Below are 12,937 nucleotides of genomic sequence, written 5' to 3' on the forward strand. Positions count from 1 at the left end.
CCTGAGGGGACTTGTCGGCCGCTGGATCATGTCCTTCGTTTGCCTTTCGTTTGTCTCTACCTGGGACTACAATTTGTATTTATTCTATTTAATAGAAGGCCCTTGCTAATTCTGTCAATTCCGTCCTTGAAATTCTTTAACAGTTTTATTGTTCGCGTTCTCGTCTTCTGTAGATCTAACGGACCGAAAGGTCTTCGATAGAGAAAGTTTCGATTCGACTAAAGTTACTCCAATGCCTTGAAATTTCAATCCACAACTTTCCCAGCTGGCAGTTCATGCTGCTCTTCGACACCCCACTCAATATTTGTATACCCGTTGGCAATGAGATAATCCTTCCATTCTTGATCGCCATGGTCCAGGATCTTGTTGCTATCTTGGAGAACGAACCAAGCCAAAAGGGAGCCCAGCACAGCAAATCCTGATCCGATTAGGAAGACAGCCTGAGTACCTCGCAGACTGTCGTCCCCCCCAACTGGCCAGAATGGGCTTGAAAACTTGCGTGCCGATCGCTGCCCCTGCCTTGCTCCAAGCAGCAGCAAGACCGACTCCATGGCCACGAAGGGCAGTTGGAAAACTTTCACTGGCGGTAAGAACAATCGTCGAGCCGGGGCCTACCTCCCCAAGAGTGAGGAAGATGCCATAAAGGACGATGAACAAGGGCAGCTTCGTTTGAATTGGCCCTAGCGCTCCTCCTAAAATGAAGCCGAGAATTGCCTGAAGCATGAATCCCAGCGCCATGGTGCGTCGGCGACCAATCTTATCAGACAGGTAGCCACCGATGAAAGCTCCGGGGATGTAGAAGCAGTTGATCAAGGTTCCCCATGCCATCGTCAGCGCTAGCGACGAGGATGGATTCACGCGACCGACGATGGTAGACGAGAAGAGGCCGAACGGGTAAGAGATGTAGTTATAACTGCATAACACAACTGTCATTAGCACTTCTTGCTGGAGTTATGCCATAACTGAAAGAGACCTATATCTAGATCCACTTGTGATCGGCTGGTGGAGCTTCTCGACTCCAACTTACATGAACCACGAACCACACACGCCCAGCAGCGGTCGCCAATACATCTTCACGGCTAGCCAGTACGGGATCCGTTGCTTTTTCATCGAGCTCTTGCGATATGCTGTGCTCATCACCATGCGATAGCGAAACCAGAAGATCGATAGCGGTGCAATGGCGCCCATGGCCAGGGAGACGCGCCAGACGGCCTCATAGTGGCGGACTTGCTGGTGGAAACAAAGCAGCAGAATCAATGGAACAAGCGCCCCAAATGCAAATCCCAGTGAAGCCGAAAGATCCCCAATCATCGCAAAGATAAAGCCACGCCGTTTGCGAATGCCCGGCGCCTCGTCCGTCGCTTCGGCGGCACCGGCACCTGCGACGGGATATTCTCTACCAACCACATTAGCACAGGAGCTTCATGGGAAACCCGAAGAGAGAAGCTCTCAGGCTCTAGGTTTCAATTTATGTCTTACCCGCCTGCGCCCACTCCGGCGATTCCACGTGCAATGATTAGCATCCAGAACATGCCATCTTCTGTGAGACCACTGGCACCGGCACTGAGAGCGATTCCCAGCACCAAAATCGTCGTTGTTAGGATGGCGCCTGTCTTACGACCGAGTCTATCGGAGATGTATCCAAATGACAGCATTCCAATGATCATGCCGACCATGAAGGCATTCGATAGGCGCGCCGCGACCTCGGTGGTCAGTGAGTTGGGGTAAATGACTCCCATCAACAATTCGATGTTACCAATGATTGAGGCGTTAAATCCGTCTGACCCAATGGCGAGGCCGCTGAAGACAACCATCATCACCATTGACATACGCGAATAACCTCGATCAGGGCCATCTTCGGGTGCATTGGGGTTGGCTTGGGCAGTCGCATGGGCGGTCGCAGTGGGTGTCGCAGTGGGAATTTCATGACTCGAGACTACTTTCTCCTGTTTCTTCTCATCCGATGGTGAGGTCGGCTGCGAAACGGAACTCTCCTCATTCTCGACTATCGTGAACTCGTTCATGCTGGGCTGCTGCGTAGGATACGCGACCATTTTCTTATTGTTTGAATCGCATATCTCCCTCCCTTTCACATTGGCCGCACCTCGCACTTTATATCGATGCGCTATCGGCTTGCACCGCATGGACCTGCATCCTTTTGGGTATAGAACCGATTTTCTAGAGATTGCCATGCTTTCTTAGAGCCCATCACGCGCCAATCAGCTGGCATGCTTTGGTATGCGGGGGTTAATCAAGGGAAGTCGGAAGCAGCTAACAGGCCGGTTGACAACCGTTACTAAACCAACGTGATTCCGATCAATCAACATCGTTGAAACCCGCAGAGTAAACCTAGCGTTTACGCTAAGAAACCTTGCAATTGCCGGGTGGGACCCGCACGAAACGCCCTCGCTGCGGGAGGAAGGTCAAAACGAGGGCGATAGCCGAGCCCAAATCCAAATGCCATCGCCGGCATATGGAAATGCGAGGGCAAAGGTGATTCAAAACTCCCCGTCTGAACTGAACTGATCTGATCCCTGCGCGGCTCGAAATTCAACAGAAATCCAATTCAATTGAGAACGCGTTATGTCGAAACATTCGGATTGGAACGCACCCGACGTGGAGGCCCGGGCGATCTCGATCCCTGGAAACTCTAGACACAATCGCTTTTCTCTCCGCAATGCAGCGTGGGTGCTTGCGGGGGCTGGTCTTGCAGCATCTGGATTCTATCACTATTCCTCTCAATACAAAACCCCACGGTCGCATCTACATCTTCTTCCTGAGGCCGGAGGCAATTTCGCACCTTGCCGAGGCCATGAAGATTCCGACCGTTTGAAAGGTTTCCAGCAGTGTGCAATTGACAATCTTCTGAATACCGGTTTGCCCTTTCTGGGAAATGCATCGCCCATTACCGTTGATGATTTCGAGGAACGCCGTCAGCGACTGGCTGAGGCCTTGGTAGCTGAAGATGTCGATGCATTTGTAGTCGAACCGGGCTATACTTTCAAGTATTATGGCAACGTGAGCCAACCTGAGTGGGAAGTATGGGAGGTGCGTAGGCCATCGATTAGTTAACCTCTCCTTTTGAATAAGTTTTGCTAAAGTATGAGATAGCCCGAAGAACGCCCATTCCTGATGGTTGTGCGCCCGTTTTATGATCAAGCAGGCAGTGTCAAGGCTAACACGACTTTTCTCTGCCCGTCATTTGAGGCTGAGCGAGCGCGACTCCTTGGAATGCCATTTACCGAGGCGATTCAGATTGTGCCATGGGAAGAGCACTGGGATCCCTATACTACTCTCCAGGAATCTGATGTATTCCCCGATCTGACTCGCACCCCTCGGTTGATGGTCGATGAAGAAATGCGTGACTTCATCCAAAGAGGACTGGCATCAGTCGGATTCGATGTTGTTGGATTGGGAGGCCACGTTGAAGAGGTTCGCCAGATCAAGAGTGCAAGCGAGGTTGAGATTCTTCGCGCCGTTAACACAGGAACTGTTGAAGCGGTGCGCCAGATGAGAAAATGTTGTTCCTCCCACTAAAATGACTGGAGACTAAATGCTGACTGCTATACTTGACAGGTCTGTACCCGGGTTTGACCGAGAATCAAATTGCTGCAGCCCTAGATGATGCTCTACGCGCAGCCGGAATGGAACCATTCTTCGATATTGTACTATTCGACGAGAATGCATCGAATCCCCACGGTGGTACCAATGGAACAAAGGTCCTCGAGGCCGAGACTTTTGTATTGATTGATGTTGGGGCCCATCTGTACGGTTACTCCTCCGATATTTGTCGCACTTTCTTCCCCTGTTTTTCGAGAAGCCGTCGGAGAACGAGAAGACCCTGACTCCGCAGATCGCGGAGAAACTCAAGGTCTGGGATATTGTCTTTGAAGCACAGACGGAATCAATTCGCCAGTTCCGAGAGAATTACACTGCCGCCAGTGTGGATATCGCTGCGCGCAACGTGATTGACGGAGCCGGGTATGAAGGAACTTTTACTCATCGCCTCGGCCATGGAATCGGAATCAAGGGTGAGATTCTTCCCATTACGTTTCTTTGTTTTTCTTTGTTGGTTTCCCTGCTCATTTTTAACAGCCCATGAAAGCCCCTATCTCAACAAGGGAAACCACAAGACTCTTCTCAAGACCGGAATGGCTTTCACTTCCGAGCCCGGTATCTATTTGGTTGACAAATTTGGTGTCAGACATGAGGATATTCTTCTTGTCCAGGGCGACAGCGAGCCTGAGCTGCTGACAGGAAGCAGGGCCGTTGGACCATGGGACCCATGAATGGAGCTTATAGAGCTACCGACATCCCAAGGTGACCCATTCATCAAGTGTGAACTACCCCAGAAGCAACATATTCTCGACAAAGTCAATTATCGACGCAGTAGGCCAGATAGTAAAATCGTCAGGATGAGCTCCTGATTCAAAATTTACAAACAAATCTTGATCGGATACAACTGGGGTCTGAGGATGTCAAAGTATACACATTAGTATTTGCCCCACCTAAGGTGATTTATTTCTGTCAGCCAAATACTTTGTTATATTTTTGATCGCCTTGTGAGATTATTTCGTAAGAAAATGAAAACTCAAATGTCATTGCTAAAGTAATTCTGCAATGCCTAAACAATATCACGTTCAAGCTCTACCAATGCTCCTTCTACTCTCGTATGGGCCGATACTATCTGCGAGCATCTGAACCTTATCAGAGAGGTTACAACCACAACTTATAGCGAAGCACTTCTAGAACTGAAACTACCAATTTTGCGGGCCCAAGGTGCTGTCAAGCGGGTCCACGGGCGATCGACACTGCAAGGTCTAGCGAGTGGAGTGCGCAGGATGAGAGTGATGGTGATGATCGGGGAATACAATATGGCACATGGTACTGGGGTTTTCCATTTCTAAGTAGAATAAAGTACATAGTACTCGTCGTGCATGGTGAACACAGGGCAGGCCAACCAGCTGAGCGGATGATGGGAGGGCCGATACCGGGATTGAATAGACTTAGTGAAGAAAAGTGAGACTGGTACGTCATCTCTTACTCGTAGGGCACAGTCCAGCCTCGGCCTGTACTCGGTAGATTCTAGAATACTGGATACACCACTGAAGAAGCTGAATCTTCGTATTTGTGGGCTGCAGAATTATCTGATCCTCGGGTGGACCCCCACGGGTTTTCGGCCAACACGATGGCTATTCATTTCGGGTTGAAGGGATCCGATTAGTTGGAGATTCCTCCGTAATATCCATGAATTCACTCCATTCTCGGAGATGCCCTCTCACACTTGCCTATTCCAACCTCATTCTCCGAGTGGACCCGACGTAAGCGAAGAACCCGCGAATATCAAATACTTTACCGTAGGGTACAGTGGAATACGGGATATATTACCCTGGGATACACTGGATGTATACAATACACAGTACACAATACGTATAAATACATCACCATACCAATATTCAGTAGATTAGTAGACCACACACTCATATTATATTATACCCAACTATTACTAGTAGATAGACTAGTCAACTATAAACACAGCATCTGTGTATACTCACTATGTATACAAAAGCGCCACCCCTCGCCAGTTACTCCATGTACTCGCATGTGCAGGTGAATACTACACACACTCCCCCCCGGTGGATCGATCTGAGACGAGGACTCGGACATCTCCACCATTGGCACTCCCCACTCTTCTGCATTTCAATTCGCATTATTCCCCTCTTCCTGCTAAAAGCCGCGCTTCCCCTCCCATTTTGACTTCGAATTTTGCATTCAACCCTGCATTGACCTCCCTTGGCCATGGCAATCCCTCCCTCTGTCCAACGTCTGAACCAGACTCTCGCTCACCTTCACCCCGCTGCTGCGCCGCTGCACCTGTCGATCGTTGCTGGTCCGACTCATCCCAAGCTGCTCGACATCACCCTCGGTGAATTGTTGACCATTCAGGCCCTACACTATGCCGACTACGAATGTCTGGTCTTTCCCTGGACTGGAGCTCGCTGGACCTATGCTCAGCTGAAGGATGAGGCCGATCGCCTTGCCCGCGGTATGCTGGCCATGGGAATTCAAAAGGGCGATCGTGTGGGTGTGATGGCTGGCAATTGCGAGCAGTACATCTCCGTCTTCTTCGCCGCAGCTCGCGTGGGCGCCATTCTGGTGGTCCTCAACAACACCTACACTCCATCCGAGCTGTCCTATGCTCTGAATCACTCCGGTATGATTGATGATTGATGATTGATGCCCTTTGGGCTCCATCGCAACAGCCCTGCAGATCCTTTTAGACCCCCCGCTGATCAAAGAACTCCACCGGTCTACTCAGGTTGTCGTCTTCTCTTCATGACCCCCCAAATCGGCCGCCACAACCTCGAAGAAGTCCTGGTTGAACTCGGCCCGACCCCGAAGCAAAATGGCACCTCGGACTTCCTTGACGAGATTGTCATCCTGCGCGGAGACTACAAAGACTTTCCCACTTATGCCGATGTCATTCAGCGCGGCGTTTCACAGCCTGCTCATCTTCTCCAGGATCGTGAGGCCGCACTTCGCCCCGACGATGTCTGCAATCTGCAATTCACCAGTGGCTCGACTGGAAACCCCAAGGCCGCTATGTTGACCCATCAGTATGTTTAAACTCTGCTTGCGAAGATCATCGGGATCATCGCGCGCTAACCTTCCCCGCGCAGCAACTTGGTCAATAACTCCCGCTTCATTGGTGATCGCATGAATCTGTCTTCTTTCGATATCCTTTGCTGCCCCCCACCACTCTTCCACTGCTTCGGTCTAGTTCTCGGCATGTTAGCCGTCGTCACTCACGGCTCCAAGATCATCTTCCCTAGTGAAACCTTCGACCCCAAGGCTGTCCTGCATGCCATCTCCGACGAGAAGTGCACAGCCCTACATGGTGTTCCAACCATGTTCGAAGCCATCCTCAGTATTCCCAAGCCCGCCAACTTTGATACTTCGAACCTGCGTACCGGAATTATTGCCGGGGCTCCGGTCCCGCGTCCCCTAATGAAGCGCTTGCTCGAGGAATTGAACATGACCGAGTACACTAGCAGCTATGGTAAATCCTCAGTCGTTCCCGTCTCAACCTTGTTCTTATGTCGCTGATACAAAACAAAAAGGTCTCACTGAGGCATCCCCGACCTGCTTTAATGCCTTCACCACCGACAGTATCCACACCAGACTCACCACGGTCGGAAAGGTTTTGCCCCACGCGCGGGCCAAGATTGTTGATGCCCAGGGCAACATTGTTCCCGTTGGCCAGCGAGGTGAACTCTGTATGGCAGGGTATCAGCTCACCAAGGGCTACTGGAACAATCCAAAGAAGACGGCCGAGGCCCTTGTTACCGATGCCGAGGGTGTCACTTGGTTGAAGACTGGTGACGAAGCCTCTTTCAACGAGCACGGCTACTGCACAATCACTGGCCGATTCAAGGATATCATCATCCGCGGTAAGTTTCATATGCCCCAGCATCTAGATCGCAAGTCGGATCCAGGCTAACTCACTTCATCATAGGCGGCGAAAACATCTACCCCCTCGAGATTGAAGAGCGACTTGCCGCCCATCCCAACATCGAACTGGCTTCTGTCATCGGTATCACCGACCAGAAATACGGAGAAGTGGTGGGTGCCTTTATCCTCGTCACCCCCGGTCAAGCCCGACCGACCGATGACGATCTGCGTGCCTGGACTCGGGAGACTCTTGGTCGACACAAAGCACCGCAGCATGTGTTTGTGTTTGGCGAAGAGGGAGTGCCCAACACTGTCCCCATAACTGGCAGTGGAAAAGTTCGCAAGGTCGAGCTTCGCGATATGGCAACTGTCGCCCTCACCCAGCGGGCCTAATGTCAAAGCCAATGTCCATGTCCATGCCCATGCCCATGCCCAATGCCGTCTCCATCTCCCCCCGTTTCCGCTTCCGCCTGCATCGCCGGTTAATACCCTTTTTATTCCCCTTGCTTCATTTTTCTTTTTCTTTCTTTCTTTCTTTTTTTTTTTAGCTAGGCGTGTTCATTTTCATGTTTTCTCGGGATAGAACCAAAAGAAATTTTTTTTTAGAGTGCCCCACCAGGCAACATTTTATCAGATTTTGCGAGGCGCAGCGTTTTCCACTTGCCAAGACAAGATTTAGCAATTAATTTCTTTCTTTCTTTCTCTTTCTTTGCATTTTCCTTGCATCCTTCTGTTCATGTTCCTGTTCTGTTTCCCCCCTTCCTTCCCCCGCCCCTGTTTCAACGCTAGTAACGACGAATCTTGACGAAAAGGGGGCTGTTTTTAGCGACTTGGCGTTGGAGAGTGATAATGACGCGTTCCCCTAATCAGATTAGATGATCATCTTGTCTGATCAAACGAGCCATTTTGATTGGTTCCGGTGGGCTGGTAATTACTGGAATAACCAATACGCGCCACAACCACGGATTCACGGCAATACAGTAGAATACATTAGAATACCCATAAATACACATGAATACATACGAGAACTTCTCCACTGCCACTTCGTCAGGTCGGTTTGATCCGCGGGAAAGGCGGATTCTTCTGCCTGGTTGGTTTAGTCGTGTTCTGCAGGGTCACTGATACATGTACATATATGTACACAGAGTCATGACATAGGAGCCCTCAGCCCTGATTAACAAGCATCATATCATGCCCTTGTGTTTCTTGTCGATCGCTCGGACCTCGGATTGCGGAACTTGAAACATTCTTCTTCATGGTGTCAGGGCTCAGGGTTCTTCGTGGCGTTAACATTCAAAGGTCATAGCTCAAGGTCAACAGACTCATCGGAGACATCGGAGCAAGATGGAAGTTTAAGCCTTCAACCCAACCGGCAAGAATGAGCGTGGAGCGTGGAGTGCGTATACGAAGACTGGCCAGAACCGAAGCTCTCCACCAGCCAAGAAATGGCGGGCTCCAAAGTTCTGGTACGAGTAGTATTTTCTGTTTCTTGTATCTTTCATCCGCCTTTTCTTTCCCTTTTTCGGATCGGATCTGATAACAGCCGGAACCACGCCCTAAGGCGCACGACCCTCAACCTTGGGATGTCTCATCTGATAAGATGAGATTCGGATCGGTAACCTGCCGAGAATGCCAATGTCAATGCCAATGCCAATATGCCCAGGGATCCTTCAAGCTGGTAATCCCCTAACTCAAATAATATTGCGTCTTTGATTATGTCCAGGGTTCTCCCTTTTCTTCGTTCCCCTCTCCTTTACTCCCCGTCTTCCCCTGTCGACATCTTTATCACTCGCGCATTGCATCACGATTCTACACTATGCCTTCCAATGACGGTGTTCCTGGTGCTCGATCCTATCGGGTGCTCATCATCGGTGGCTCCTACGCGGGGCTGAGCACTGCATTGACCCTGGTCGATCTTTCGCGGGGTCGCATACCTCGCTTCAGTTATGACCGAGAGATCGCGCCCCCGGCCCATCGCATCCCTGTAGACATTACGGTGGTCGACGAACGAGATGGCTACTGTATGATATTATGATAATCCCCCCCCCCTCCTTGCGACTCTCACTCCGCTCACCGTCTTTAGATCATCTCATCGGATCGCCCAAGTCCCTAGCTTGCGAGAAATTCGCGTCCGACTCATGGACCCGGTTTCAGGACATTCCTGGCCTCAAATCCTCCGGCATCAACTTCATTCGCGGAAGCGTGAGCTCAGTGGACTTTGCAGCGAAGACGGCCCATATTGACGAAACCGACACAAAAGCGAAACGCAATGAGTCCTATGATTATCTTGTTGTTGGCTCTGGTTTGCGACGGACTTTCCCCACGGTCCCACAGTCCCAAGTACGAGCCGACTTTATCGCAGAAGCCAAAAGTCACGCCGAAGAAATTCAAAATTCCCGCGAGGGTGTGGTGGTTGTTGGTGGCGGTGAGTACCCGCTGAACTTCCTCATTTATTCCCAGTGGTTCTGTGAAGCTCATTTTCTGTCGTATATTAGGTGCCGTTGGTGTAGAAATGGCCGCGGAATTGAAAATCCTCTACCCAGATCAGAAGATTACTCTCATTCACTCGCGAAACCGTTTACTCTCCTCGGAACCTTTGCCAGATGATTTTGCCGAGCGCGTTGAGTCATGCCTGCGTGAAGTGGGCGTGGAGACGATTCTGGGCCAGCGTGTTGTTGATACTACCGCTGTAGACACAGAGAACGGTCGCCGGGTGTGGCGTCTAACGCTGGCCGATGGTCGAGAGCTGACGACTGGCCTTGTACTCAGCGCCATCTCGCGAAGCATTCCCACTTCCACATATCTTTCATCGGGTGCATTGGACGAGGCTGGCTATGTGAAGATTCATCCGTCGTAAGTCCCCAGCCTCCCCCTCCAGGCGTCTCGCTGATCTCTGATATTAACATGGATAAACAGTCTTCAACTCTCCGGGTCCATCCCCAACGCAGAGAACCATTACTGCGTGGGAGACCTTGCGGCGTGGCCCGGTATCAAACGATGTGGAGGTGCAATGCACATGGGTCATTATGCAGGTCATAACCTGTATGAGCATCTCATGGCGCAATCTGCTGGTAGCAAGCCGGACGTGAAAAACCTGGACCCGTTCCCCAATGTCATCGGATTGGCCGTAGGAAAGAAAGCCGTCAGCTGGACCCCCGACGAGGGAACCAAACACGGCGAGGAGCTGATGACCAGTCTCTTTGGAGAGGATATGGGTAATTCCAGTAAGCACATTCCCCACTTCCGTGCTGGTTGTACTGAGAGCTAACTCGCAAGCAGATTGCTGGAATTACATGCAGCTTGGTGAGGCTTGCAAGGCATAGAATGGCCTCTCTGTTGATTTGCATTTGGTAGTTTTGATCCGAATCGGCGAGCGAGGTGTGCATATCCAAGGTTGTCCACATGTTTCCATGTATGACTCGTCGAGACCTGGTGTTTTGGGGATTTAAGAAATGCGAATTGCCGCTTTCGACTGGTGTTAGTGCATTCAATTGAGTATTTTTCAACTTCAATCTTCTTCCTTTTTTCCTGGCTGGTTCTGTATGGAGAGATATTCACTGGTAGACGAAGGGTCTTCGGTTGGGGGTTGAATAGGAGTGGGATCGACCTCGGTCAAAGACCCGATTGCTGCACCCGCTCGTAGCCAGCGGTTCTGCGAACATGAGATACACTCCAAGGTATTCCGACCATGGCGGTCTCGGGCTCCTGGTAGGAATTGATGACAAGAGAGACAAAAGACAAAGAATTGGTCATTGATGGTGAGTTGGGCGCCGGGCCCATAGCGAGCGGTACGTCCACCCTCGCGAGGCATCAGACCACAGTCAATACAGAAGCGCTTGTGGCAGTCCCGACCCGCGCGAGAACGACGATGTTGTAGCATCCGATCGGCGAATTGAACCGCGGGGCGCAGGCGTAGACAATAGCGACAGGTGAAGACATTATGGTGGCGAGCCCAGTCGGTGGCCTCGGCATCCAAGAGTTGGCGGTGTGTGAGAGGAGAAAGGGAGTCGTATAAGTAAGCACAGGTTAGACGTAGGTGTAAGAGATCCGGGATGGGCAGTATGTCAGCGATGGCGATCTGTAGCTCTAGTGGGAGACGGAGGAGCATATGGAGTGAGAATGAGAGCGAGAGTGAGAGTGAGCGTGAGATAGATGTGGTGAGAATATGGGGAGAAGTGATGAGGTGGTAAGAAGGAGAAGTGAGGTTGTGGTTGTGAGGTGAGGAAGGGCGGAACCTTGGAAACAGCCCGGGTACGGCAGTAATTATATAGTATGGTAATGTAGTATAGTATAGTCTGGTATACTATAGTATAGCCATTCATTCATTTGATCTCTGTTTATCCCTCATACGGTTGACGCTTCTCAATAAAGTTCTTCTCCCCAAAGGCCTGCTTGACACCATCCTCCTGCAGAGTACGCTCATACCAACCAACGACAGTGGGGTATTTCGCACGCATCTCAGCGTCGATCGCCATAGCGAATCCCCAAACCAGTGCAGATGCGACAGTAATATCAGCCATGCTGATCTTGTCTCCATTTACAAGCCAGTCACGGCCCTGCAGATGAGTTTCCAGACAGGCCAGGGAACGCTCCAGGCGCTCGAGAGCCTTGGTCTCGGTGGCGGCATCGTAAGGGACGAGCTTGATGCGCCACAGAGCGAGCTGCTGGACGGGATCGAGGATCTCACCCTGTGCGAAGGAAATCCACTGGCGGATGGAGGCGCGGGCAGCCGGGGTGGCCCCCGTCAGTTGGTCGGCAGCGGGGCCACTCTCAGCCACGTATTGAGCAATGGCGTCCGACTCGAAGAGGACAGTCCCATCGGCGGCTTCAAACGCGGGCACTTTCCCCAGAGGAAATTTGGAGATGAAGTCCGGGGTCTTGTTGGTGACACCCATGGTGAACTCGGGGACCGAGAGCTCCAGGCCATTGATGTTGGCGGCCGCCTGGGTCTGGGAGGGGTTAGCTGCCAGTGTCCATATTATTTTGAGAGGGGAGCAAAGGATGCTCTGATATGCTAGAATATACCTTCATGACCCTAGGGCTGGGCGAATAGGAGTAGATGGTGCCGAACGCCATATTGTGTGAGGATGAGGTGATTGATGCAGAGGGGAAATCTGTGGGGAAGTGAGTGAACTAAAACTTAGTAGTGCTATGAGTAAACAAATGCCCCCAGCTGTCAATTAGTCACTCTTAGTAATTCTTCACTTCTCACTGTACCACCCGAACAGGCAAACAACACTTAGGGATCATAATAACGTGGAATCCAGTGGAATCCGATTTCTAAGCAAAGTGGATCGAGTGGAGGTGGTGGTGGAGATGCCAGCAAAGCAGAGCGGAATTACGGAGTAGTTAGGACGAGTACTGTAGTTTACAGTATACTATAAGCAAGATTAAGTTGCTCAATGTTAGGTACCATACTCGTAGGCTTTGAATAAATCATATATGCATGGATGTATTAAAATCGCAAACATCAACAGCTAGATCA

The 12,937-nt window shown here is 50.9% G+C and overlaps 6 protein-coding genes across 6 annotated transcripts; 3 read left to right on the forward strand and 3 right to left on the reverse strand.

Annotated features, from left to right (window-relative positions):
• Nucleotides 1–245: 245 nt before the first annotated feature.
• N7481_001688 (uncharacterized protein) lies at nucleotides 246–2,054 on the reverse strand (the record flags this gene model as incomplete). The annotated part of the gene is made up of 4 exons (XM_057260907.1): nucleotides 246–418; nucleotides 474–913; nucleotides 1,028–1,396; nucleotides 1,480–2,054. The coding sequence occupies 4 exons, from the start codon at nucleotides 2,052–2,054 to the stop codon at nucleotides 246–248; spliced, it is 1,557 nt and encodes a 518-aa protein (XP_057125839.1).
• Nucleotides 2,055–2,583: 529 nt separating this feature from the next.
• N7481_001689 (M24 family metallopeptidase) lies at nucleotides 2,584–4,289 on the forward strand (the record flags this gene model as incomplete). Its single annotated transcript, XM_057260908.1, has 5 exons — nucleotides 2,584–3,048; nucleotides 3,112–3,520; nucleotides 3,577–3,752; nucleotides 3,818–4,031; nucleotides 4,096–4,289. 5 exons carry the CDS (start codon nucleotides 2,584–2,586, stop codon nucleotides 4,287–4,289), a joined length of 1,458 nt encoding a protein of 485 aa, XP_057125840.1.
• A 1,510-nt stretch (nucleotides 4,290–5,799) lies between these two features.
• sidI (putative long-chain-fatty-acid-CoA ligase) lies at nucleotides 5,800–7,845 on the forward strand (the record flags this gene model as incomplete). Its single annotated transcript, XM_057260909.1, has 5 exons — nucleotides 5,800–6,214; nucleotides 6,272–6,617; nucleotides 6,681–7,060; nucleotides 7,122–7,451; nucleotides 7,517–7,845. The coding sequence occupies 5 exons, from the start codon at nucleotides 5,800–5,802 to the stop codon at nucleotides 7,843–7,845; spliced, it is 1,800 nt and encodes a 599-aa protein (XP_057125841.1).
• A 1,423-nt stretch (nucleotides 7,846–9,268) lies between these two features.
• N7481_001691 (putative pyridine nucleotide-disulfide oxidoreductase AMID-like) lies at nucleotides 9,269–10,775 on the forward strand (the record flags this gene model as incomplete). Its single annotated transcript, XM_057260910.1, has 5 exons — nucleotides 9,269–9,473; nucleotides 9,536–9,877; nucleotides 9,948–10,305; nucleotides 10,369–10,676; nucleotides 10,732–10,775. 5 exons carry the CDS (start codon nucleotides 9,269–9,271, stop codon nucleotides 10,773–10,775), a joined length of 1,257 nt encoding a protein of 418 aa, XP_057125842.1.
• A 185-nt stretch (nucleotides 10,776–10,960) lies between these two features.
• On the reverse strand, nucleotides 10,961–11,560 carry N7481_001692 (F-box domain protein; the record flags this gene model as incomplete). The annotated part of the gene is made up of 1 exon (XM_057260911.1): nucleotides 10,961–11,560. The coding sequence occupies one exon, from the start codon at nucleotides 11,558–11,560 to the stop codon at nucleotides 10,961–10,963; it is 600 nt and encodes a 199-aa protein (XP_057125843.1).
• A 229-nt stretch (nucleotides 11,561–11,789) lies between these two features.
• Nucleotides 11,790–12,528, reverse strand: N7481_001693 (glutathione S-transferase family protein; the record flags this gene model as incomplete). The annotated part of the gene is made up of 2 exons (XM_057260912.1): nucleotides 11,790–12,401; nucleotides 12,478–12,528. 2 exons carry the CDS (start codon nucleotides 12,526–12,528, stop codon nucleotides 11,790–11,792), a joined length of 663 nt encoding a protein of 220 aa, XP_057125844.1.
• Between the last annotated feature and the right edge of the window lie 409 nt (nucleotides 12,529–12,937).

Source organism: Penicillium waksmanii (assembly GCF_028829765.1).
Source record: "Penicillium waksmanii strain IBT 27052 chromosome Unknown utg000002l:1.0-3326099.0:1.0-3328782.0, whole genome shotgun sequence".
Taxonomy (NCBI): Eukaryota; Fungi; Ascomycota; class Eurotiomycetes; order Eurotiales; family Aspergillaceae; genus Penicillium; species Penicillium waksmanii.